This window comes from Rhinoderma darwinii, chromosome 6, assembly GCF_050947455.1.
Source record: "Rhinoderma darwinii isolate aRhiDar2 chromosome 6, aRhiDar2.hap1, whole genome shotgun sequence".
Lineage (NCBI taxonomy): Eukaryota > Metazoa > Chordata > Amphibia > Anura > Rhinodermatidae > Rhinoderma > Rhinoderma darwinii.
This window is the reverse complement of record NC_134692.1, coordinates 47,175,138-47,198,684: the sequence shown is the minus strand read 5'-3', so window position 1 is coordinate 47,198,684 and position 23,547 is coordinate 47,175,138. Positions and strand designations below refer to the sequence as shown.

Genomic DNA, 23,547 nt, shown 5'->3' with positions numbered 1-23,547 from the left:
TCAGAGCGCCCAGCTAGTAAAAGTATTAAAAACGCCACGATGTACGCACATAATACACGCCCACTTGGACTTTTGCAAGCCTCATTTGCATAACTACAAAAATGGTCATAACTTGGCCAAAAATGCTCGTTTTTTAAAAATAAAAACGTTACTGTAATCTACATTGCAGCGCCTATCTGCTGCAATAGCAGATAGGGGTTGCAAAATCTGGTGACAGAGCCTCTTTAAGTAGCTTCCAATTACAGAAATGGACAAAACCAATATTGGTCATTTGAAAACTTACTCTAACCCAAGGCTCTGTTAATATTGACTTCATGGTTAAGTTCCATCAGATTTCAGTTGCCCCATGCTGGTCAAAATAGCAGAGTCTGCTGCACCATTATACCTGAAAGATTCATTATAGGTCAATGGCATCCATCCAGATTTGTTGCAAAATGGGTACAACATGGGTCCTATCAAAAGGGAACTTTTGACTCCAGTGTAAATAGAGCCTTACGCGGGTAATCCATTTCTCTAAAGGACCTGCCTCACTGGAAAGGTTTGATAAACAGTGATAAGACTACAGACTCTTGCTTTGTTATTCAAATCCAAAGTGACATGACTTTTTATTACAGTTAGAGAAGATGTGAGTGCCATTTGGTGCTTCATTAAAAAGATTCTCAACGCAGCATCAAATGTCTGAATATGGTGATGAACAAATCACTACAACAGATGTATCTTCGCGTGACACACCTTAGTTAAGATTTATTTCTATGAAACAGGACTTCTGTGCTACAAAGTGTCCGAATAGGTTCATTTTAGGCTAAATATTTAAAGTGCATCTACTGCCAACCACACAGTGGTTTTAATGTTCTCCAGTTGGTTATAGGATAAATTCAGCATCCTCATGTTAAGACTGCATACAGTACCAGCTGACATAGGGACATAACTTGTAATTCAACAGTTAGCTTTCTTAACTTGCAAAGACGAAGTGGAAGGATAACAACATTAGAACTCATGACAGTTATATATGCAAACAAATAATATTCCAACCACTTTAAGTCGACGTAGCTCAGTTGAAAAAACAATGTAGACATTCTTACGTGACCCCCTGTGAAATCAATTGCGACAAACTCTACTTGATCTGTTGTCCATCTATAAACACATGGCATGACATTTCACATGGTTTTCCAATTTAGCTTGACAAAAAAAAAAAAAAAAAGATAAAAAGAAATGTTCTACTTTTAAAAAATGCTACAAAATTATGATGATACAATTACTCTATATACCGCATCTACTACTGTGGACACTTCACGAGAAAATATCACTTTGAAGAGGGGTCTTTCAACAATTGTCTTTCCAGGATTGGTCAGTAAGACATGTCACAAGGTCACTTCAGCGGGGGGGCGCAGGGGGGGGGAAATCAGATCGGGACCACCACAACGTATTGAACAAAGGAGTTTGCACGCCCATTTTTCATGGAGAAATGCCCATTTGAGATCACTTAAAAGTTTCAGTAACTGCTAACCACCTCAAAGGAGAGTTAGTAGGGCATACAGTACCATCTCCCTAATGAAAATTGGTACCCAAACAAGTTTGGCATGACACTGGTGGAGTTAACAGCTCTCAGATCCTGATCAATTTGACTTGTGAATTGGTCAAATCACATTTTTGAAAATGCCATCATAGGTAGAGACCTTGAAAAATGACATATCTTTCATATGCTGTGCATTTTAAAAATGCAGTCTATATAAATTCAGTCTAATAATCCACCTAAATATAGGAGTATAATATCCAGTTATGTTTGTGTCCCATGACATTAGAACGTGTGGCATAGTGACAGAACAGGAGATGCCATAAAATACAGCTTACCACTTCTATAGTATAAACCATTGTTTGCCTCCTAATTTAAACAGTTTTACAAAACTATTAACAAAATGTATGAGCGTATCTGTATTCTCCTTCTAAACTTACCACAAACTAATACTTTTTAACCCCCAATTACTAGGGGTTTAAAAATCTATTATTTAAAATGATCACACAGCTCAAGGGTTATGCCTGTAAGAAAAAGCCAAGTAAACGGTAAAAAAAAAAATAGAACTTATGGCCCAAAACATTTTAATAAAAAAACATTAAAAAAAAGTGCTCCAAATGACTGTATTCTGGGCCAATGTGGACTATTTATTTTCACTGCAATTGAAGAATGAAAAAACACTAAAAAAAAATGCAGTGCTATCTTTCCTGTCAAAACGAAGGACATCATTGTAAGATATGACTGGAAGCCACAACGCAAGTGTAAATATAGCCTAATCCTTAAATGTTAGGCTTCATTCACACATGGGTCAACAAAGAAAATATATATGGTTGAGAATTCCATGTGGTTTTAACAGCAACTGAGGGGCCATCTTTAAGAAACTTCTATGAAATATTCCTTGAATGGCTTCTATAGGGAACTGCATACACAAAATTGCATGAAATAATGTTTTTGTGTTCTTTGATCTAAAAATATAAAAATGTTTACTGTTAAATAAAAGGGAGGAAAATGCTACAACAATTCCATACCTAGAGCATACATTTAAAAAAAAAAAAAATGAACAGTTCCAACTCATGTCGCGAATCCACAGCAAAATCCGCATAGGTTTCGTGCAAATTTTGGTGCGGATTACATTGAAAAGGGTTAATTAACACCCAGAACAAAATGAACATGCCGTAAATTTGAATGCTCTGATTTCCATGCAGATAACGGAAATGAAAGGAAAGGTCTATAATAACGACTTTAGGTTATAATTATCCTGTCTATATAATACTAAATCAGCAAATTTTTTCCATAAAAAAAAAGATACAAATAAAAGAAAAAAAAGACTAGTATGGTGATATTTTTTCTTTTCTAAATGCTATAAACAATAAAAGCAATGTGCCCTAATTAATTTTTAGAATTTATGACCAATACCTAATGGCTCACACTCAACTGTTCAAAGTAAATAAGAACCTTACATCACATAAGAATACCTGGGCTTTCTCCTGCTTTGTCATTAAGGCCACAGTTTATTTATAGCAATTTAGATTGCCAGGAGTCCAGCACCTGAAGGCTTACATCTAATACACCAATACTTTTATCATTTGAAAAAAAAACAACTGGTTGTAGAATTAGCAAAACAGGACCGTGGGATAGGATTCTTGCACTTTCAAGTCAAGCTGATCTATTTATTACCTAATGTGACTACAAAACTCAACAGACTGTGGATCTCAAAACAATTATGGAAGACCCCATTTAAAGAAGAACTAAGAATTTCCAACAAGTACAATTTGAGAAAAGCATGCTAAGCTTCTTGGCAACCAGCATATGCTTATTAAATTTATGAATGTTTCTTTTCTGAATAATAGTTGTAAGCTTGGTCTTATGGTCAACTTAAAGAGGTTGTCCCATTTAGAAAACAATTTTCATATAACTAATTTGGGAATTCTGAGTTAATACAGGGGTGTCCTCTATTGAGGATCCTAATCTCTTGGCCAGAGGGGAGAGCAGTTACAAAGAGCGTCTACTGCCCTGGAGGACCTGTCCTGTCCTGCATTACACAGGCGACCCATTGATTTGTCGGGGTAAAGTTTAATACTTAATCTCCCCTGAGGTGGTGCTGCAGGGAAATGAAACACTTACTGCTAAGTTTCCTCACAGATTACAGCTGATCACCAGGGATCTCAGTAGGGGTACATTTTGTGATCAGCTTATTGTCAAAAGACCCATCTAAGAAGAAGTCATTATCCAAAGTGGAGAACCCCTTTAAGTTAGTCTCCAACCAGGAACATATTTTCATGTTATAAGAAAGTAATAGTAGATCCAGGACCTATATAAGTTTTACGTCTAGTTTTATAGGCCAACTCAAATACCATAAAACCTGTTTATCATCACAGAGGAACGATTTGTGCATATTATTTGTAGACCTTCAGAATGCTGATGGATACATTAGATGTATTTAAAACTGAAACAGTATTAAACAGGAAACAGGAACTCATCAAGGGCCCAAAAGTTTTTTGAGCACAGGACTTATCATATGGAAATCGTTGACAAGAATGTGAGGTGAAGGACACTTTTCAATGCTATTTGGTTAATAGAAACCTACCGTAACCACAAAAGCTTCAGCACCAGGTCAACTCTTTTTAAGTGAACATCACGTATCAAGCAAGGTTTCATTTAAAAATTTTAAATATATATGTATTATAGGTTAGAAATTTTTACAATGGCGTTAATATACAAGATTAAAACGTGTTTTTTTTTAAAGGGAACATACTTTTACAGACATATCTGTAGACCTTTATAAGGTCAGTTAAGGATTCACTGCCATAATCACACAATCCTAACATATTAATGCGAGGATCACACGTGGTTTTGATGCAGTTTTGCCAAGGAGTGGCCACAAAAGAAAGGAGATTGCATCAGTCTTTTCTTTGTACCTTTTGTATCCACTTCTGCCTTTGGCTCAAAAAGCAGAGCCAAAAACAGGTGTGTGGTGCGGTGTGGTGTGTGTGTGTGTGTGTGTGTGTGTGTGTGTGTGTGTGTGTTTTCCTGGCCATACTGTTAAAACACTGGTCCAAGGATGGCATAACTGCTTAATTCAGACAAACCTAAATAAATGTCTAAAACCAACAACTGTTGGTTATCAGTTATAGAATTAAATTGGGAAGCAATGAAGACTTCCCGACATTTGAACCATCATCCCTCAATGTAGGCAAATGGTAGCTTTGTATAAGCTACATCTTCTCTATGGATATGTTTTATGGTGTTTGACCTCAACCAGGAGATCAGTTTTGAGGATTCAATAGTACATGTCTATTTCATAGCTCACTTACAACAGCTTTCCTCACCATTGCAGAAGTCCCATAGGTAATACCAAAACATTGGTAGTTACTCCTTATATTGTTTCACAGGAATTGCAGACAGTAACGTTTCAAGGAGAAAGAATATTACATATGCTTAAAAATACATCTAACTTAAAATTGTTTTAGGCTAAAGTCTGGAGGAAAGTGGGTGAGTAAGTGCAGTATTCTTCATGTGCATTTCTACTTCATAGAAGCACCTCTCCAGTTCTGAGCTATTGGAACGGGTGCTCTCCACGTACTATGTGTGAGGAGAATTCATAGCGGTCCTGACTCCTGTGACCACAAATGTTACATTCAAGTGGGTCCCGATAACCATGACAGCCCATGTGGATCGTATACATGACATGATCTAGAAAAAGCACACGGCAGTGCTCACATTTGAAGGCTTTGATCTGCTCCCCTTCACTGTTGTATACTTTATAGACCTCTTTGGAAGTGCCCAATCCTGCCTTGGTGGCATCTAGAGCTTTGCCATCTTCCTTGGAATATATTGGACTCTGCTTCCTTTTGGGGTTTAAGGCATGATTCCCTTGGTATGACGGTCGATCATCATGGCTGCTTTCAGAATCAGTGGTGTCCAGGCAACTGTTGTTCGGGGATGCAACCCTCTCTTGAAGGTGACTCTTTGGTCTTATAAGGGAAATTGGGCCGTCCATATTATTATCAGTGCTGTCTGATGTTTCCCTGCTGGTAGGCCTCTCCACCCTGCTTGGATGGTAGATATGAGAGAACACTGAACCGATAACAGGAGCTACCTCAGACATAGTGCCAGTAGAGTGATGAATCAGGGGCCGCAGTGCATCTGCGCCCAAGTAAGTGATGGCGTTGTTAATGGCCTGGTCCATCATCTGGGACTGCATTAACTCGGCTTCTTTCTCATAGGCCATATTCATCTCAAAGGGCATGTCTGGATAACCAAACCTCATAAGCTTTTCACCTACAAAGAAAAACATGTATTTAAAATAATACTGGACATAAGATTTATATATTCATCAAGATGGTCAGATAACCATAAGCCATACAATGAAACAATTCAACACAACAGTTGTACTATGAATCTTAAGTAAAGAGCCTCCTACTACTAATATAAGTTCTAATAAACATTTCAAACATATTTATGTGAAGCTTAAAATCCCATTACTTATCATCAGTCAGTAGAAAGCCCTTGTTGCTCAAGTCATACAATGACCATGTCCAGTCAGGATAATCCCAATGTGGCCAAGACTACTCTGTGGCTATTTAGGTCTTGTCAGCGGACCGTATTAAAAGATCTTATTCAGCCAAAGAGATTTTGTTTTTGAAGCCTAAAATGTGTGTCAAAATGAATATCCTAACGCCAACACGCAGAGTTCTAGCAGCCTGCCCTAGCCTACCCTGGACAATCTGCAGCCTCCAGTAGTTAAAGATGGAATCAAAAGACACATACACTGTATACAATTGCTCTTAACCTTGACAAATGTAGAGCCGGACATACACATGAGAAAGCGGTTGGCCAAAAGCTGGTTCGGCCAACAGCTATTTCTCCTGACTCCACCATAAACATGAGGGAAAGGGGAAAAATGACGCTACCAGACACTTCTCTGGCAGCAGCTTATCTTCTGAGGAAACAAAGGCTCAAGCATGTTGAAATCCAACATAACTAATCTTTCTTTCCCCAAAACATCTGCCATCGGGGACTACACATTAGATCGTTGGCCTATCCTCCAGAGATCGCACAGTGTTGGTCTCCTCATGCGTTATTAAATATTGCACGCTGTGAATCTTCCTGTGGATCTCTTTAATTTTTGTAGTATATTGTTAAATAATTTAATATTTTAAACAGCCTTATTTTTAAAAGTCATGTTGTATTACATACGTCCTTGATATTAAAAGGGTTAAATATCCAACTTTACAAATGGTCATTACAAATTTCTTACCGTTTTGTGTCCATGTATCTCCATGGTAACAAACTCTGTATAGTATGATCCTGCAATCATACTCCTTTTTATCTGTGCCATACTTCTTGCTAATTTATTAAATATTAGGAAGAAGTAGTAGACGATTGGAAAGGATAACAAAGGATAACAATTGGTTGCCCATACAAGTTATGAGCCAGCATTTATTTTTTAGACTTAGGAGGGCCTTACAACTTAACAAAGTCCTTCATAGTACACATTATTCTAAGGTGTATATTAATTATGTTAAAGGATATTTTATAGTGACTTTATTTTGTGACCCTCATATGCTGTATGAGACTTTTCACTAGAAAGTGTAGCAACGAAGAGACCTTGCTTCGGATTACTATGTAGTTTGTACATGAGCCCTAGCTTAGATGTCCCTCTGCCAAAATCTGATTGTGGGGCATCCCTGCGATCATTGGTTTTGTTTTAAGCAGAGAATCCAATTTAAACTATGATAGCTCTTAATTTGCATCTATACAACTATTTTCTTGTGATTTTTTTATCATAAAAAAAAAGTTAAATTACTTAATAAAGAGAGTGTAAAAAAAAAAATAAGCAACGCCGGCTTGTTGTGTATGAAGCACACAAGGGCATATACCATGCTAATTCTGCTCTCTGGGACTTTCCCTTCATGGGCAGTGAAGCGTTCTAGTTTTCATCTTTTGGACGTGTTTAAAATGGATGTCATTTCCTTTCATAGGAAACAGTGGTTTACTAACGCAGAACATTCTTATTCTATAATTCTTAAGGGGAAACAATACTGGAACTAAATCTCTGTATGTAGAGAATAGTCTCTTTGCACATACATAATGAGGGCTGAATAATTCTGGGAACTGGACTTTCTGCAAAGAAACAATTTTTTAAAATATAATTGTAACCTGGAATGTTGTATAGCAAACAAAGCTACTAGCGGACACGAATAAACATAATCTGTACATTAACAAGCACATGGCGCAAGAAGGGAAATTGGTATGAGAACGTCTTTATGCCAGGCTGGCATTCTAGTCAGGAAGAATGTGGCATATACAGAATTGCTTAGCAAATATGTAGAACAAGGAGATCCTTAAACAGGGTCAGTTAGGATACACCGTGGTAAATGTATGCAGATTTAGGCCAGAAATAGGCAGAATGATTGTGGATTTTTGATGTGGATTCTGCACTGAATATCTGTAACAAGGTACAGTACAATAAATGTGTATAGGTTTTCAAAACCTCATTCACACCTAACAGAAAAAAAAAAATCTGCATGGGTTTTCAGGGCATGCTGCAGATTTTCAAGTCCACAGAAAAGCATATTATGTCGTGGGTTTGCGGTGGCCAAAATTGGGGCAAATCCGCAACACTGTCATGTTTTAGATGGCAATCCGCATTAAGATGATGTAAGCAAGTGAGGTCATCAGCAGCAACAGTGATGTTCTACTGTCAGAAGCCACATAGCAAAAGCTTAAAAAAAAAAGGCTGTCAACTAGATTGGCAATATATTGGGACATTGCTTTGAACGGTGCAGCTGCACGTAGAATGCAGTCATATGTACATTACAGACTAAGTAAAAGAAAGCAGATGCTTACCCACAAACTTCTGTGGGGTGGAGCTCTTACGCTTCCCCATGTTGCTGGCAAGTCTCTCTATAACAGCTGGTCTTTCAAAGGGCATCAGAGACATGTTGTTTTCCATCAGGATCTCTGGATTCTTACACTCCTCCAAAGGAGATGCTACATGGAACCAAAATGTCACATCAGAATCACTAGCCAGCACCCCACATCCAAGAAAGACACCGCTATCGATGAATAAAGCCACTATCTGTTTAAAAGAGACCTTTCATAACCATTAGTAAAAAAAACTCCTCCTGGCTACTAGAACTCTGCGTATAGGAGATGATGGAGTGTACAGGTCAGGACCATCAAGACCCTTTAAAACAGCAGACAAAATATTTTTTCCACATTTTTATCATCTAAATTAAAACTACACAAAAGTAACATAAACAGCTAAACATTTCTATTGCATGTACTTTATATAATAATAATACTTAACCATTAGATTATTGCTGCTGTTTTGCAGTCCAACCAGTATGTGCAAATGTGTCCTAAGTAACTTGAAACATTTCTTTAAGATACAGACGCACGTACTATTAGGGTATGTGCACACGAGAAGTGCCTTTTACGTCTGAAAAGACAGACTGTTTTCAGGAGAAAACAGCTGCCTCGTTTCAGACGTAAAAGCTCCTCCTCGCATTATGCGAGGCGTCTTTGACGCTCGTAAATCTTGAGCTGCTCTTCATTGACTTCAATGAAGAACGGCTCAAATTACGTTGCAAAGAAGTGCCCTGCACTTCTTTGCCGCGGCAGTCATTTTACGCGTCGTCGTTTGACAGCTGTCAAACGACGACACGTAAATGACAGGTCGGAAAACCCATTCAAATGAATGGGCAGATGTTTGCCGACGTATTGTAGCCCTATTTTGAGACGTAAAACGAGGCATAATACGCCTCGTTTACGTCTGAAAATAGGTCGTGTGAACCCAGCCTTAGGGGACTGTCTCGTTTACAAACAGGAGAGTTTAGAAGGTACACAAGGGCATCATTTCTTGGGGCTTTGGGACAGCCCATAAACAGGCTTTGAACTGTAGCATGTGCCTCATAGACAACAGGCTCATAGGGAAAATGAAGAATTAAATTTTCCTGCAGTTGCCGCTCTGGAAACCTATAGTGCTCAGTTCAGTACACAACCCCCAACCCAAACTTATAATTCATCTTGTGTTGATCTATAAATGATGATGTTTTCTTTTACCACTTTATTATTTTTGGCTGTATCTTTTAAAGGTGTCGTCATTGTCAATAAAGTGTATAGCTTACTAACCAAAGCACCAAAAAGTGTCATATTTTCTTCTTGCGATGACCATGTTACATTAGAAGAGCAGGTCTTAGTAACTCCAGAGACCAGATAAATGGTGAAAATAAAGCAGCGTCTTCTAATGGGTTCTGTATTTCCGTGCTAAAGGAAATTTATATTATATGGCAATTTGGTAGACAAGATGAAGGAATTCTGGCTGTATGTACAAGTGTACAGTATGGCCAATCTATGGTCGCATTGCGACTGTATAAACGTGTGTGTTTAAGAAATACACACCACCTCCATGCAGCCGTTTCCAATATATCTACTCGGGGACTAAATCTGCTAATTTTTGACACCAGGTTGTGCTTTTTGACAGGAGTACAACATACACACAGTACAGACTATTTTTACAGCACGGGGAAACTTTGAAAAATTAATTGAGAAAAGTTTCCTGAGAAGATATTGTCAACAATTGTGCTTCTTCGGTCCCTTTGAGGCAATAACCTCGCTGTGTCCTATAATATAAAGTTGTACAGATGTGCACAGTACACAGATCACACGCTACAAATAACCAGATCTGGAGGTTTGGCTACTTACCACCATGGGACCCCATTCCCTGGCCTCTCTCCATCCCCACATTTTGCAGGTAATTGTGGCAGCGTTCTTTATGTTCTTCCAGGGAGCTGCGCTGCTTGTAGCTCCGGCCACAGTAGTTGCACTTGTGAGGTTTACCTACTGCAAAGTGAAGGGAAATAAGATTAATAAAGGAAAAGGCAGTTTAGGATTTTGCAGAGACACTCCAGCAGCACAAATAGCATAGTATCCATCACCTTTCTTAGGCCTCATGCACCCGACCGTAGCCATGTGCACGGCCGTGATTTTCGGGTCAGACGGCCACGTAGTGTCACCCGTGGGCCGCCCACAAATCGTGGGCTATGCACATGGCCGCGTGTATTAATTTCTATGAGCTAGGACAGCAAAACGGGGCCGTAATAAGACATGTCAGTTCTTTTTGCGGTCCAGGCTCCTGGGCCATGCACGGACCATGGAAACCACGGTCGTGTGCATGAGCACATTGAAATGAATAGGGCCACAATTCACCCGCAGATTTGCGGCCGCAAAAATAGGTTCGTGTGCATGGGGAATTGGTGTATTTTTACATAAACAATATAATTTTTATACATAAAAAAAAAAAAAAAAAAAAAAAAAATGGCAGTGGCTGATGCATCTTTTTGACAGCGGAGGTTTTTATTTCAGTTTTAAGGTGGTTACTTTGTAATGCGTCACACGTTTTCACACATATTCTCTTGAGGGATTGTCACCCTTGTAACTTTGGACGATCTTTGTTTTGGTTCAGACAAATGAGTGAAACGCTGTTCTTAAGTCTATAATCTTTTGCAGCAAGCCGAAGATTGCTAACACTTAAAGAGGTGTTTTCCAGGCTTTAAAATACCGTGCGGCAATCACTAGACAATGACTATCCGCAGCGGTCACATGTCAGAACCACACGTCATCACTGCAGCGCTGTAAACAAAGACTAGTGGAGGACGACAGAAAAAGTTTCAAATGCCTGGAAGACCCTTTAAAATGTGTATATAGGTTCAGGAATCAGGGAAATGCTTAGGATTCCCTATTATAATTCAAATAACTCCAACACAAGTCTGTTACAATACACCAGGGCATCTGGAAATGTAAAAAATGTCTTCTGAAAACTACAGGTTGTTTTAAAACATCCTATATTCTGTTTCCCATGTGCAGGCTAAAGACTGCAGTAAACCGGTCACCTACGGAGGCATTCTTAAGTGCCAGCTGGTAAAGAGACACTGATCAAAAATAAATAAATCCCTAAGGCCTCCTTCACATACACTACTGAGTGTCATATTTCGGAGGGGGAAAAAATACCTCTAAAAATACGCATGTTTTTTTGTAAACCCGTACATGCGATTTCTATGTTTTTTTTTTTAAATAGTGTGTTTTACTTGCAAATCATGTGATTCAAAGCTAATATGAGGCAAATATTCCTCTTTGCAACACTTGATTTATTCTGAAAAAACACACATGCTTTTTTGAAGAGAAAAAAAAATAAAAACTATGAAGATCTACGGGAAAAATAAAAAGTCACTAACTGCTGGGAAAAATGTAAAATCAACCCTTGCTGCAATTTTTTTTTTAATAAAAAACACCACAAAGCCAAAATGCGTTCCATATTTCAGCATTGAATACAGTTAACATCTCTCCGAAACGTTTTTTTGCGGCAACACATGGAAAAAAATGCCACAAAGAAAATGCTGCCTGTGAAGCCACCCTATAGATCCCATTTACTTGCTGCAGCTCTATGGGATTTTGGTGTAAACTATCACATGGGCCAAATGTTACATTGTGTAGCGAACTGGATTTAAAATAAAAAAATTAATTCGAATAACCGGGTACAAAGCCATACGATTTCTTGAAGATAGTGCATTTTCGGGGCTCCTTGTACATATCACTATATATTAATGTAACTCATACCTGCCAACTTGTGACATCAGGGAAAATGGGTTGTAAAAACTTCAAAACCCTAATTCAGCAAAGGATGTCACCCAATATTCCCACCCATTTATAAGGGACTTAGGACCCCCCCCCTCCCCGCTTCCTCACACCGCATAATGAATACAGACCCCAGAAACATGCATTTCTGCCCTAACAATGCACTTAGAAGTGAACATCAGATACACACTGTGGCATTTGTATTTGGCCTGAGTCACGTGATCCATCTGAATGTCAAGTTTTTGGGGCGAACTGGGTCTCAGACGGTTATCGTGCAGTTCTGAATCAGGGGGCAGGTTACACGAGAACCTCGGTGTAATCAGTAGTCAGATTGCAGGGTGTGGAATCCCCAGCTCACTCCAGGAATGTTGCTGGACAAACACTCCCTCTCAGACAGGATTTTTCTTCCTCTCCGTTGGGTTTTAATCCCTCAGGGATGTTGCTCAAATACAGTTTTTTTCCTCCATTTCACTGGGTGAAAGGGCTGCGAGATACGACGTATGAAATGTGCACATTTTATAATAATGTATTAGAGATAGCCTGTTATAGAAGACAGAGCTTCAAGGCGTAACAAGTTAGAATTACATGTGGATACTACACAAATAAGTCAAAATGTCAGCTTAACCCCTTCCCAACATCCGCCGTATATAAACGTCGCACGTTGAGTGTGGGGTGGGCTTGAGTACAGAGCGGGCTCACTCCATAGGACAAGCGTATACTCATAAGAGACTGTCAGAATCACAATATACTGCAGTACTGGTTCAAGTTCCCTAGGGGAACAAGTAAAAAAACAACAAAAACAAAAAAAAAAAGTAAAAAAAAACAAACCAGTAAAATAAAGTTTTTTTAATAAATAAAAAAAAAAAAAGTTAAATAAAAACACGACTTTTTCCCATTTTCCCTCAAGCACAATGTAAAAAAAATAAAAATTAACATAACTGGTATTGATGGGTACGTAAAAGTCGGAACTATTACAATATATCAATATTTAGTCCGCACGGTGAACGCCGTAATAAACAAAAACCGTCAGAATTGCTGTTTTGTGGTCACTTCATCGCCCACAAAAAATGAAATTAAAAAAGAAAAAAAGTGATCAAAAACTCTTATGTACCCCAAAATGGTACCAATATAAACTATAGGTCACCCTGCAAAAAATAAGCGCCATACCGCTAAATCGATGGAAATATAAAAAAGTTATGGCTCTCAGAATATGGCGACAAAACTCAGATTTTATTTTTTAGCAATCATTTTCCTTGTAAAAGTAGTAAAACATAAAAAAATATATATACATTTTGTATCCCTGTAATCGTATTGACCCGCAGAAGAAAGTTATCATGCAGTTTTTACTGCACGGTGAACACCGTAAAAACAAAACCACCCAAAAGATTGAGGAATCGCTGTTTTTTTCCTATTCCAGTTTCCCACTACATTACAGTGAAGGAAATAAGTATTTGATCCCTTGCTGATTTTGTTAGTTTGCCCACTGTCAAAGACATGAACAGTCTAGAATTTTTAGGCTAGGTTAATTTTACCAGGGAGAGATAGATTATATTAAAAAAAAAAGAAAGAAAATCACAGTCAAAATTATATAAATTTATTTGCATTGTGCACAGAAAAATAAGTATTTGATCCCTTTGGCAAACAAGACTTAATACAAAACCCTTGTTGGCAAGCACAGCAGTCAGACGTTTTTTGTAGTTGATGATGAGGTTTGCACACATGTTAGATGGAATTTTGGCCCACTCCTCTTTGCAGATCATCTGTAAATAATTAAGATTTCGAGGCTGTCGCTTGGCAACTCGGATCTTCAGCTCCCTCCATAAGTTTTCGATGGGATTAAGGTCTGGAGACTGGCTAGGCCACTCCATGACCTTAATGTGCTTCTTTTTGAGCCACTCCTTTGTTGCCTTGGCTGTATGTTTCGGGTCATTGTCGTGCTGGAAGACCCAGCCACAAGCCATTTTTAATGTCCTGGTGGAGGGAAGGAGGTTGTCACTCAGGATTTGACGGTACATGGCTCCATCCATTCTCCCATTGATGTGGTGAAGTAGTCCTGTGCCCTTAGCAGAGAAATACCCCCAAAACATAATGTTTCCACCTCCATGCTTGACAGTGGGGACGGTGTTCTTTGGGTCATAGGCAGCATTTCTCTTCCTCCAAACACGGCGAGTTGAGTTAATGCCAAAGAGCTCAATTTTAGTCTCATCTGACCACAGCACCTTCTCCCAATCACTCTCAGAATCATCCAGATGTTCATTTGCAAACTTCAGACGGGCCTGTACATGTGCCTTCTTGAGCAGGGGGACCTTGCGGGCACTGCATGATTTTAATCCATTACGGCGTAATGTGTTACCAATGGTTTTCTTGGTGACTGTGGTCCCAGCTGCCTTGAGATCATTAACAAGTTCCCCCCGTGTAGTTTTCGGCTGAGCTCTCACCTTCCTCAGGATCAAGGATACCCCACGAGGTGAGATTTTGCATGGAGCCCCAGATCGATGTCGATTGACAGTCATTTTGTATGTCTTCCATTTTCTTACTATTGCACCAACAGTTGTCTCCTTCTCACCCAGCGTCTTACTTATGGTTTTGTAGCCCATTCCAGCCTTGTGCAGGTCTATGATCTTGTCCCTGACATCCTTAGAAAGCTCTTTGGTCTTGCCCATGTTGTAGAGGTTAGAGTCAGACTGATTAATTGAGTCTGTGGACAGGAGTCTTTTATACAGGTGACCATTTAAGACAGATGTCTTTAATGCAGGCACCAAGTTGATTTGGAGCGTGTAACTGGTCTGGAGGAGGCTGAACTGTTAATGGTTGGTAGGGGATCAAATACTTATTTCTCTGTGCACAATGCAAATAAATGTATATAAATTTGACTATGTAATTGTCTTTTTTTTTTTTATATAATCTATCTCTCACTGGTAAAATTAACCTAGCCTAAAAATTCTAGACTGTTCATGACTTTGACAGTGGGCAAACTTACAAAATCAGCAAGGGATCAAATACTTATTTTCTTCACTGTATATGGTACAATAAATGGTGCTGTGAAAATCTACAACTCGTTCTGCAAAAAACAAGCCCTCATACGGCAATATTGATGGAAAAATAAAAAAAAGTTACAGCCTTTGGAAGGTGGAGGAAAAAACGAAAGTGAAAATACGAAAAATGGCTGCAGCGGGAAGGGGTTAAATTAGGCTGTGTCCAAAAATAAAAAATTTCTTTATTTTAGAGAAATCGCAGCAAGACCGCAATGTGTGGATATAACCTGAAAGCGTACCTAATCCTTTCAGATCACCTTTCAGAGTAAAGTTTCATACAGTATATGTGAACATGAGAAATAACACTATTTCTGGCCATTATATGACTTGTATATGACATTTAATAGCAGTTTTCCCCTCTGAAGGCTCTATCGCTAATTCGGAGTGATGTCTGAGCTAGTGGGTGGAGCTTAACTGCTATCATGTCTTCTATAGACTGAACACATAGAAGAGGAAAATCCTGCTCTCCTTTCACATATTAAGAAGCAGCAGCAGCGGCATGGAGGACATTATACAGCGGTAATGAGCAGTGTAGCTGAAAATCCAAAACTGGGGTCCGATATAACACTGAATAGAAGCTGCAGCAGAATCTGTGTGTCCCTGTCTCACTCTGCTCCTGCTCTCCTCTCATTCCCCATCTCCTCTTCATAGATATATGCATTATTTCTCTAAGAAGGTATACATACCTCCCAAACATCCCGGATTCAGCGGGACATTTGTTCCAGTATTTTCAGAGACAAATTATACTCCTGCTCTTTGGAATGTAAATACTAACACTTAGGTTACCCCTAAAGTTTTAGACAATACTCGACTATGACACACTAATTTTGAGAGCAAACCCCCCAAATGGGCATGCTCTGAGGAAGACTTGCATTTTGTTGTATAGCTTCCTTGATGAGTAATGAGTATGGAAGGCAGTTACACCACAATGCACTGGAAAATCCAGTCAAAATAACTTCTCGCTTCCAGTCAGCACCACACCCCACCTTCTAGCAAAATCGAAACTACAGGAAAATACTTAGTGATGGTGGGGATCGTGACAAAGCAAAAGTTACATAAAATATCTAGAGTTCTAGAATTCATTTTACACATATACCCATTCATACACGTAAAAACAATATATTAACATCTCGCAAAGGTGGGTATCCCTTTATAAACAGAATGGTAACTTACCTGAGTGTGTCCTGAGGTGGCCTGTGAGTGCATCTCTCCGTCGGCAGGCATAGCTACAAAATGGACACTTAAAAGGTTTTTCCCCAGAGTGCAGTTTAATGTGGCGCAATAGGTTGCCCTTTTGAGTAAATGATGCTCCACATTGGTTGCAGTGAAATGGGCGCTCCCCTAGACAGAGACAAAATTAATGCCATTCAAATAAACCGGTGAGTCATTGTACGTAAAGAACGGTCATAAAAAGTGCCAGTGTAGTCCTTCGAAAATACTGCCAAACTACAATGCAGCAGAAACTGCTCACGTTAAAAGGAATATTTCTTATTTTAGTGCCTAAGAGGTCAGATTGAATTGATGAGTGTACATCCCTCACCAGAGACTGCTACTTTTTCTAGTTCAAAATGTGTTTAATTTCTGCTTAGGTCCAGGATGGATGGTCATATACAGCTACTGACTGATGGTGCTGAACTTTAATTTACCCACCTTTAATTCTTAGTGAATGGGTCCCTTAATACGGATTCCCATAAAAGAGAAAAGTCCTACTACAGACTTTTGTGGTTTGATGCAGCTGGAAATATAGACCCAATGGACTCCAGCAGGAAGGACCCAGATAAAACAGTAATCACGCAGCCAGCCCTTATTGTGAATATTGAGCAACATGCAAAGTTCTGCATGGGCGTATAATGACGTACTGTAATATCTGCCCTCTCCATCCCGTTTTCAGAGCATGCCAAGTGTACAGAAAAATAGGTAGCATTGTTCTGCTGTACAAATTCTTATACAGTTTGTGCATTTGTGGCAAAATAAAGGTAGTCTATAGGTAAAAATGCAATTTGCTCAAAATGCCAGAATTTAGGCACACTCCAACGATTGTATACAGGTGTGAAATACATCAGAACAGATTAATTTTCCAAATAACATTGTGAACAGGACACACAAATCTTAACATGCAACATATTGGCATTGAAAATCCCATGTACAAGTCCTATCTGTGATATATTTGTCCTCCGCAAAGTGACTGCCATCAGCTAAACAATGTTAAAGATGCAGTGTTTTGGCAACCAAAACAAATGATGTATGTGTATTTGTTAATCATGTCAAATGGGCACCAACTGAAGCCATGGCAGAGCATACAACAGTACTGCAAAGAAACACTGGGTAGTGTATGTGTGTTTGTTGACAGTCAAATCAAATCAACGGGCACAATGTAATGCTTCATTTCGCCTGTGGTGGCACTGCAGAGGAGCTGAACACTTGCTGCTGGTTTCCCACTCAGACTACAGCTAATCACTAAGCTTCTGTGATCAGCTTATAGTCAGATGAATTAAATTAATTGCACAAAGTAGATAACTCTTACTGTTTTTTAATATCACTTTAATTTACAGTATAGGGTACATTATTTCAAATAATGTATACACCACTTATACCTGGCGAAGCCAATAATGAAGCACCCGTGCCACACAGATGCCTAGATATATATATATATATATATATATATATATATATATATATGTGATATTTTAATATGTTACAGAACGTAATGGAGCAAGGTATCAATATGCAACAGCTGAAAAGTAATGGAATAGATATAAATATAATTGTATTTACCGTTTTGTGCCGTCGTGCATGGTTGAATGGACTGTCCATTTCTAGGAGTATAAAGTGTTACAGAACCAATGACCATAGCTTTAATTTACATATACATCCTTTTATAAATTTGGTGTATGTGAGGCTCTTATATGCGAATAAACAAAACACTGGTACACTGTGCTATGCCTAGTTCAAGGCCTGGGGGGTGGTGCATTACCACTCAATCGCTGCGTTACGCGTTGCCACTTCAGGCCCTGAACTAGGAATTATCACAGTGTTTCTTTAGGTGAATCTAAATTTAAAGCCACTTTGACCCTCATATAAAAGGGAAGTATGTTTTAAGCAGTTACCTAATAAGGTTATCAGAATTGCATTCCTTAGAAATCAAGTTAATCTCCATAGCAGGCGCCATCATGAGGGAGCCTTTTAAATGGGCTTCCCCACTGGCGACTTTCATGGCATATATACTAGATATGCTCGACTGTTTTCAGATCTCTCATAGACCATATAGAAAAGTGACTGCACAAGCATAGCCACTGGGACTGGGCACGTACTCTCGGGATTGTTGAATGGTTCCAGCAATCTGACTTTTAAAGAAAAAACAGTGGAAATTACAGAAGTCATTAGTCTGAATAACCCTTTTAGAAGTTCTGAGGGATCACCCAAAGGGGCTGTCACAATGTGCTGGTTGGATTCGCAACATATCAACGGTGAGCACTTCATTCACAGAAAAAGGCTGCCATAAACAGCTCCTGTATTCGGATGCCTGTGGGAGAGTAAGGGAATTTATGGAATCGCTCCTGCTTAAGAATGATTAGGGTAATAACATTATATTTGGAAACTGCTCATCATAACGCAAACCCTTAAAGCCTAACTCCACTTGCAAATCCAATTAACGGTAGCCCAACAATAAAATACCTTTTAACATGCAGCTCTGAGTTTTTCCACTTTAATCTTCCTTCTACACTTCTTGTGGCGTTTTTTTCCCCAGCTGCTAATGACTTCCCGTTTTGGTGACCACTCCGTCTATACATATGTAATACACACAGTACCTGTGGTCACCAGTTGATATTCTGTGCAGAATAGAGGACAACAGGAAGTAGCCAAATGGTAATCTGCCAGGGAAATAGCTGGGAGTACAGGCCATAGGGTGACATAGTGCTGGGTGCTTCAACACGCAGTGTAAAAGTGGAGTTAGGCTTTAATATAATAGTTACAGTGGCTCCAGATTAGAGCTTCACTAATCTTGGACACTTTGTACTATTTCCAGGCAAACTGTGATGTGTTGTGAGAAAAACCATGTTCTGCCATCCTAGAACAAAAATCTTGTTATATTGATGCACGTGGTCGATAAGGGATTATCATTCAACATAAACTTTTTTTTTTTGCCCTTAAAAAGGTCTGTAAGATAATAAAAGGCTGTTGATTTAGCTGGTGTCAGTTACTTTGACGGAGGTTTAAGAGGATGAATTTTAGGTTGGCTGTTTCACTGAAGAATGCCTGAAGGATCAGATTGTAATATTACCTGAGCTATTGCAAGCACACACATGATTAGCATAACAATTTTACCAAATTTAATGCTTAATGACAGGTAATACCCAACTCGCCCTCTAGCCGTTTCTGAACTACATCTCCCATGATGCTCAGCCAGTTGGAGTGCTGTGCCATTCCCACTAGTGGTTCATATCACTGCATGAAGCTTATTTTTCAGAGCATCTCTCGAGAGCTCTGTCAGTAATTTCTTTCATCTGACAAATAAACAAATTAAATACAAAATAACCAAAGCATGATCTTACCATCCGGTCATATAGCAATCCTGACTGAGCTAAATTGCTTTTAGTAAAGAATACAGCAAATATAATGAGTTTCACCCCAACTTTTCCAAGCAGGGGACAATGTTAAAACAGAGGTCAATAATAAATTTTGCATTTCTGCAAATTTGGCAACTTTGCTTTCACTGCGGACATGCTCAAATATCTACTTCTTCTGTCTAATGTTCAGGGGTTCAATGCTTTGGAAATAAAGTGGAAGTCTTCAGATGCAAATACCTATACCAAATCGATGCGGAGAATGGACAATGACTGGCTGAGGTCACTAACACACAATGACCATATGATTTAATAAAAGGTAATTAACTTCCAAATAATTGATTTATAAAGGCAGATTTATTTCAATACTTTATATATATATATATATATATATATATATATATATATATATTAGTGAAGGAAATAAGTATTTGATCCCTTGCTGATTTTGTAAGTTTGCCCACTGTCAAAGACATGAACAGTCTAGAATTTTTAGGCTAGGTTAATTTTACCAGTGAGAGATAGATTATATATTTAAAAAAAAACAGAAAATCACATTGTCAAAATTTATATATATTTATTTGCATTGTGCACAGAGAAATAAGTATTTGATCCCTTTGGCAAACAAGACTTAATACTTGGTGGCAAAACCCTTGTTGGCAAGCACAGCAGTCAGACGTTTTTAGTAGTTGATGATGAGGTTTGCACACGTTAGATGGAATTATTGCCCACTCCTCTTTGCAGATCATCTGTAAATCATTAAGATTTCGAGGCTGTCGCTTGGCAACTCGGATCTTCAGCTCCCTCCATAAGTTTTCGATGGGATTAAGGTCTGGAGACTGGCTAGGCCACTCCATGAACTTAATGTGCTTCTTTTTGAGCCACTCCTTTGTTGCCTTGGCTGTATGTTTCGGGTAATTGTCGTGCTGAAAGACCAAGCCACGAGCCATTTTTAATGTCCTGGTGGAGGGAAGGAGGTTGTCACTCAGGATTTGACGGTACATGGCTCCATCCATTCTCCCATTGATGCGGTGAAGTAGTCCTGTGCCCTTAGGAGAGAAACACCCCCAAAGCATAATGTTTCCACCTCCATGCTTGGCAGTGGGGACGGTGTTCTTTGGGTTATAGGCAGCATTTCCCTTCCTCCAAACACGGCAAGTTGAGTTAATAGTCTCATCTGACCACAGCACCTTCTCCCAATCACTCTCAGAATCATCCAGATGTTCATTTGCAAACTTCAGACGGGGCTGTACATGTGCCTTCTTGAGCAGGGGGAAACTTGCGGGCACTGCAGGATTTTAATCCATTACGGCGTAATGTGTTACCAATGGTTTTCTTGGTGACTGTGGTCCCAGCTGCCTTGAGATCATTAACAAGTTCCCCCCGTGTAGTTTTTGGCTGAGCTCTCACCTTCCTCAGGATCAAGGATACCCCACGAGGTGAGATTTTGCATGGAGCCCCAGATCGATGTCGATTGACAGTCATTTTGTATGTCTTCCATTTTCTTACTATTGCACCAACAGTTGTCTCCTTCTCACCCAGCGCCTTACTTATGGTTTTGTAGCCAATTCCAGGTCTATGATCTTGTCCCTGACATCCTTAGAAATCTCTTTGGTCTTGCCCATGTTGTAGAGGTTAGAGTCAGACTGATTCATTGAGTCTGTGGACAGGAGTCTTTTATACAGGCGACCATGTAAGACAGTTGTCTATAATTCAGGCACCAAGTTGATTTGAAGCGTGTAACTGGTCTGGAGGAGGCTGAACTCTTAATGGTTGGTAGGGGATCAAATACTTATTTCTCTGTGCACAATGCAAATAAATATATATAATTTTGACAATGTGATTTTCTTTTTTTTTTTTATATAATCTATCTCTCACTGGTAAAATTAACCTAGCCTAAAAATTCTAGACTGTTCATGACTTTGACAGTAGGCAAACTTACAAAATCAGCAAGGGATCAAATACTTATTTCCTCCACTATATATATATATATATATATATATATAGCAGATATAAAAAAATGGCGACAGCACCCTGCAACACTAATGCCACCTAAACCACTAAATATAAATAGATATGCACTAAAGCTAAATCTACCTACAAATAGGGAGGTTCTTAGTGCACATTTTGATCAAAAAGTGTTAGCCCACCTGCCACGACAAGGCGACCTCTGTAAGGTGGGAACCTACGCTGCACATACACCCAGAACTGGGACTGAGCCTACATATATACCTGGGGATGGTAGGATCCAGCATTGAACTGATTAAAATCACCCAGGGCAGAGTGGGAGGAGTGCAAGAACAACAAGTGGAGGCAGTCACTAACCCCACATATATGGATACCATAAACACAACAAAAATTGAACAGCACATTCCAACTAAATGATACAAAATACGCAGGTGCAAGAACACCTATGACTGCAGATATACAGCAGATATAAAAAAATGGCGACAGCACCCTGCAACACTAATGCCACCTAAACCACTAAATATAAATAGATATGCACTAAAGCTAAATCTACCTACAAATAGGGAGGTTCTTAGTGCACATTTTGATCAAAAAGTGTTAGCCCACCTGCCACGACAAGGCGACCTCTGTAAGGTGGGAACCTACGCTGCACATACACCCAGAACTGGGACTGAGCCTACAGTTCTGGGTGTATGTGCAGCGTAGGTTCCCACCTTACAGAGGTCGCCTTGTCGTGGCAGGTGGGCTAACACTTTTTGATCAAAATGTGCACTAGGAACCTCCCTATTTGTAGGTAGATTTAGCTTTAGTGCATATCTATTTATATTTAGTGGTTTAGGTGGCATTAGTGTTGCAGGGTGCTGTCGCCATTTTTTTATATCTGCTGTATATCTGCAGTCATAGGTGTTCTTGCACCTGCGTATTTTGTATCATTTAGTTGGAATGTGCTGTTCAATTTTTGTTGTGTTTATGGTATCCATATATGTGGGGTTAGTGACTGCCTCCACTTGTTGTTCTTGCACTCCTCCCACTCTGCCCTGGGTGATTTTAATCAGTTCAATGCTGGATCCTACCATCCCCAGGTATATATGTAGGCTCAGTCCCAGTTCTGGGTGTATGTGCAGCGTAGGTTCCCACCTTACAGAGGTCGCCTTGTCGTGGCAGGTGGGCTAACACTTTTTGATCAAAATGTGCACTAAGAACCTCCCTATTTGTAGGTAGATTTAGCTTTAGTGCATATCTATTTATATTTAGTGGTTTAGGTGGCATTAGTGTTGCAGGGTGCTGTCGCCATTTTTTTATATCTGCTATATATATATATATATATATATATATATATATATATTTACATTAAAGGAATACTAAACCTAGATATATATATATATATATATATATATATATATATAATGAACGTGAACAGGAAATACACATGCTCAAATTATTTGTCAATCTGCAAGATCTTCTGCATGTTCCTGAAACAAACTTATAGAAATCCTGCACAGGGGTTAATTTTCTGCTAATCTGTTCCATTTTGGGCTGGTAAACCGCTGATAGATGGCCTTGATCAGACTTAGTAAAAGGGGTGTGGCTTATCAATTTGTACAACTGCAGTCAGGGCAGAGAGAAAAGGCTCCTGCTGCAGCCAGTTGTCTTACAGCCAAACACAAAATTGGGAGGAGGAGGAACTAAATGGCTGATCTGCTGGAACACACAAAGAAGGATGCTTTCTATATTTCTCAGTATTAATTGCAGTGTTCCTTTAAAGTACAGCTTAAAGAAAGAATAACAATTTAAATGAGTGCCTAAATAAGGGTCAATTTCACTA

The 23,547-nt window shown here is 39.1% G+C and overlaps 1 protein-coding gene across 3 annotated transcripts in view; it reads right to left on the bottom strand.

The window, feature by feature from the left end:
- Nucleotides 1-2,853: 2,853 nt before the first annotated feature.
- The window catches only part of IKZF2 (IKAROS family zinc finger 2), a 77,147-nt gene continuing 56,453 nt past the window's right edge, over nt 2,854-23,547 (bottom strand). For 2 of the 3 annotated variants that reach the window (XM_075829646.1, XM_075829647.1), the window contains exons 5-8: nt 16,363-16,530; nt 10,226-10,363; nt 8,366-8,509; nt 2,854-5,794 (exon numbers count right to left, since the gene is read on the bottom strand). In XM_075829646.1, coding sequence (XP_075685761.1) covers nt 5,070-5,794; nt 8,366-8,509; nt 10,226-10,363; nt 16,363-16,530 — 1,175 coding nt within the window. In that variant the 3' untranslated portion in view covers nt 2,854-5,069. The remainder of the gene's footprint in view (nt 5,795-8,365; nt 8,510-10,225; nt 10,364-16,362; nt 16,531-23,547) is intronic. The other variant, XM_075829648.1, reaches the window with a different exon arrangement.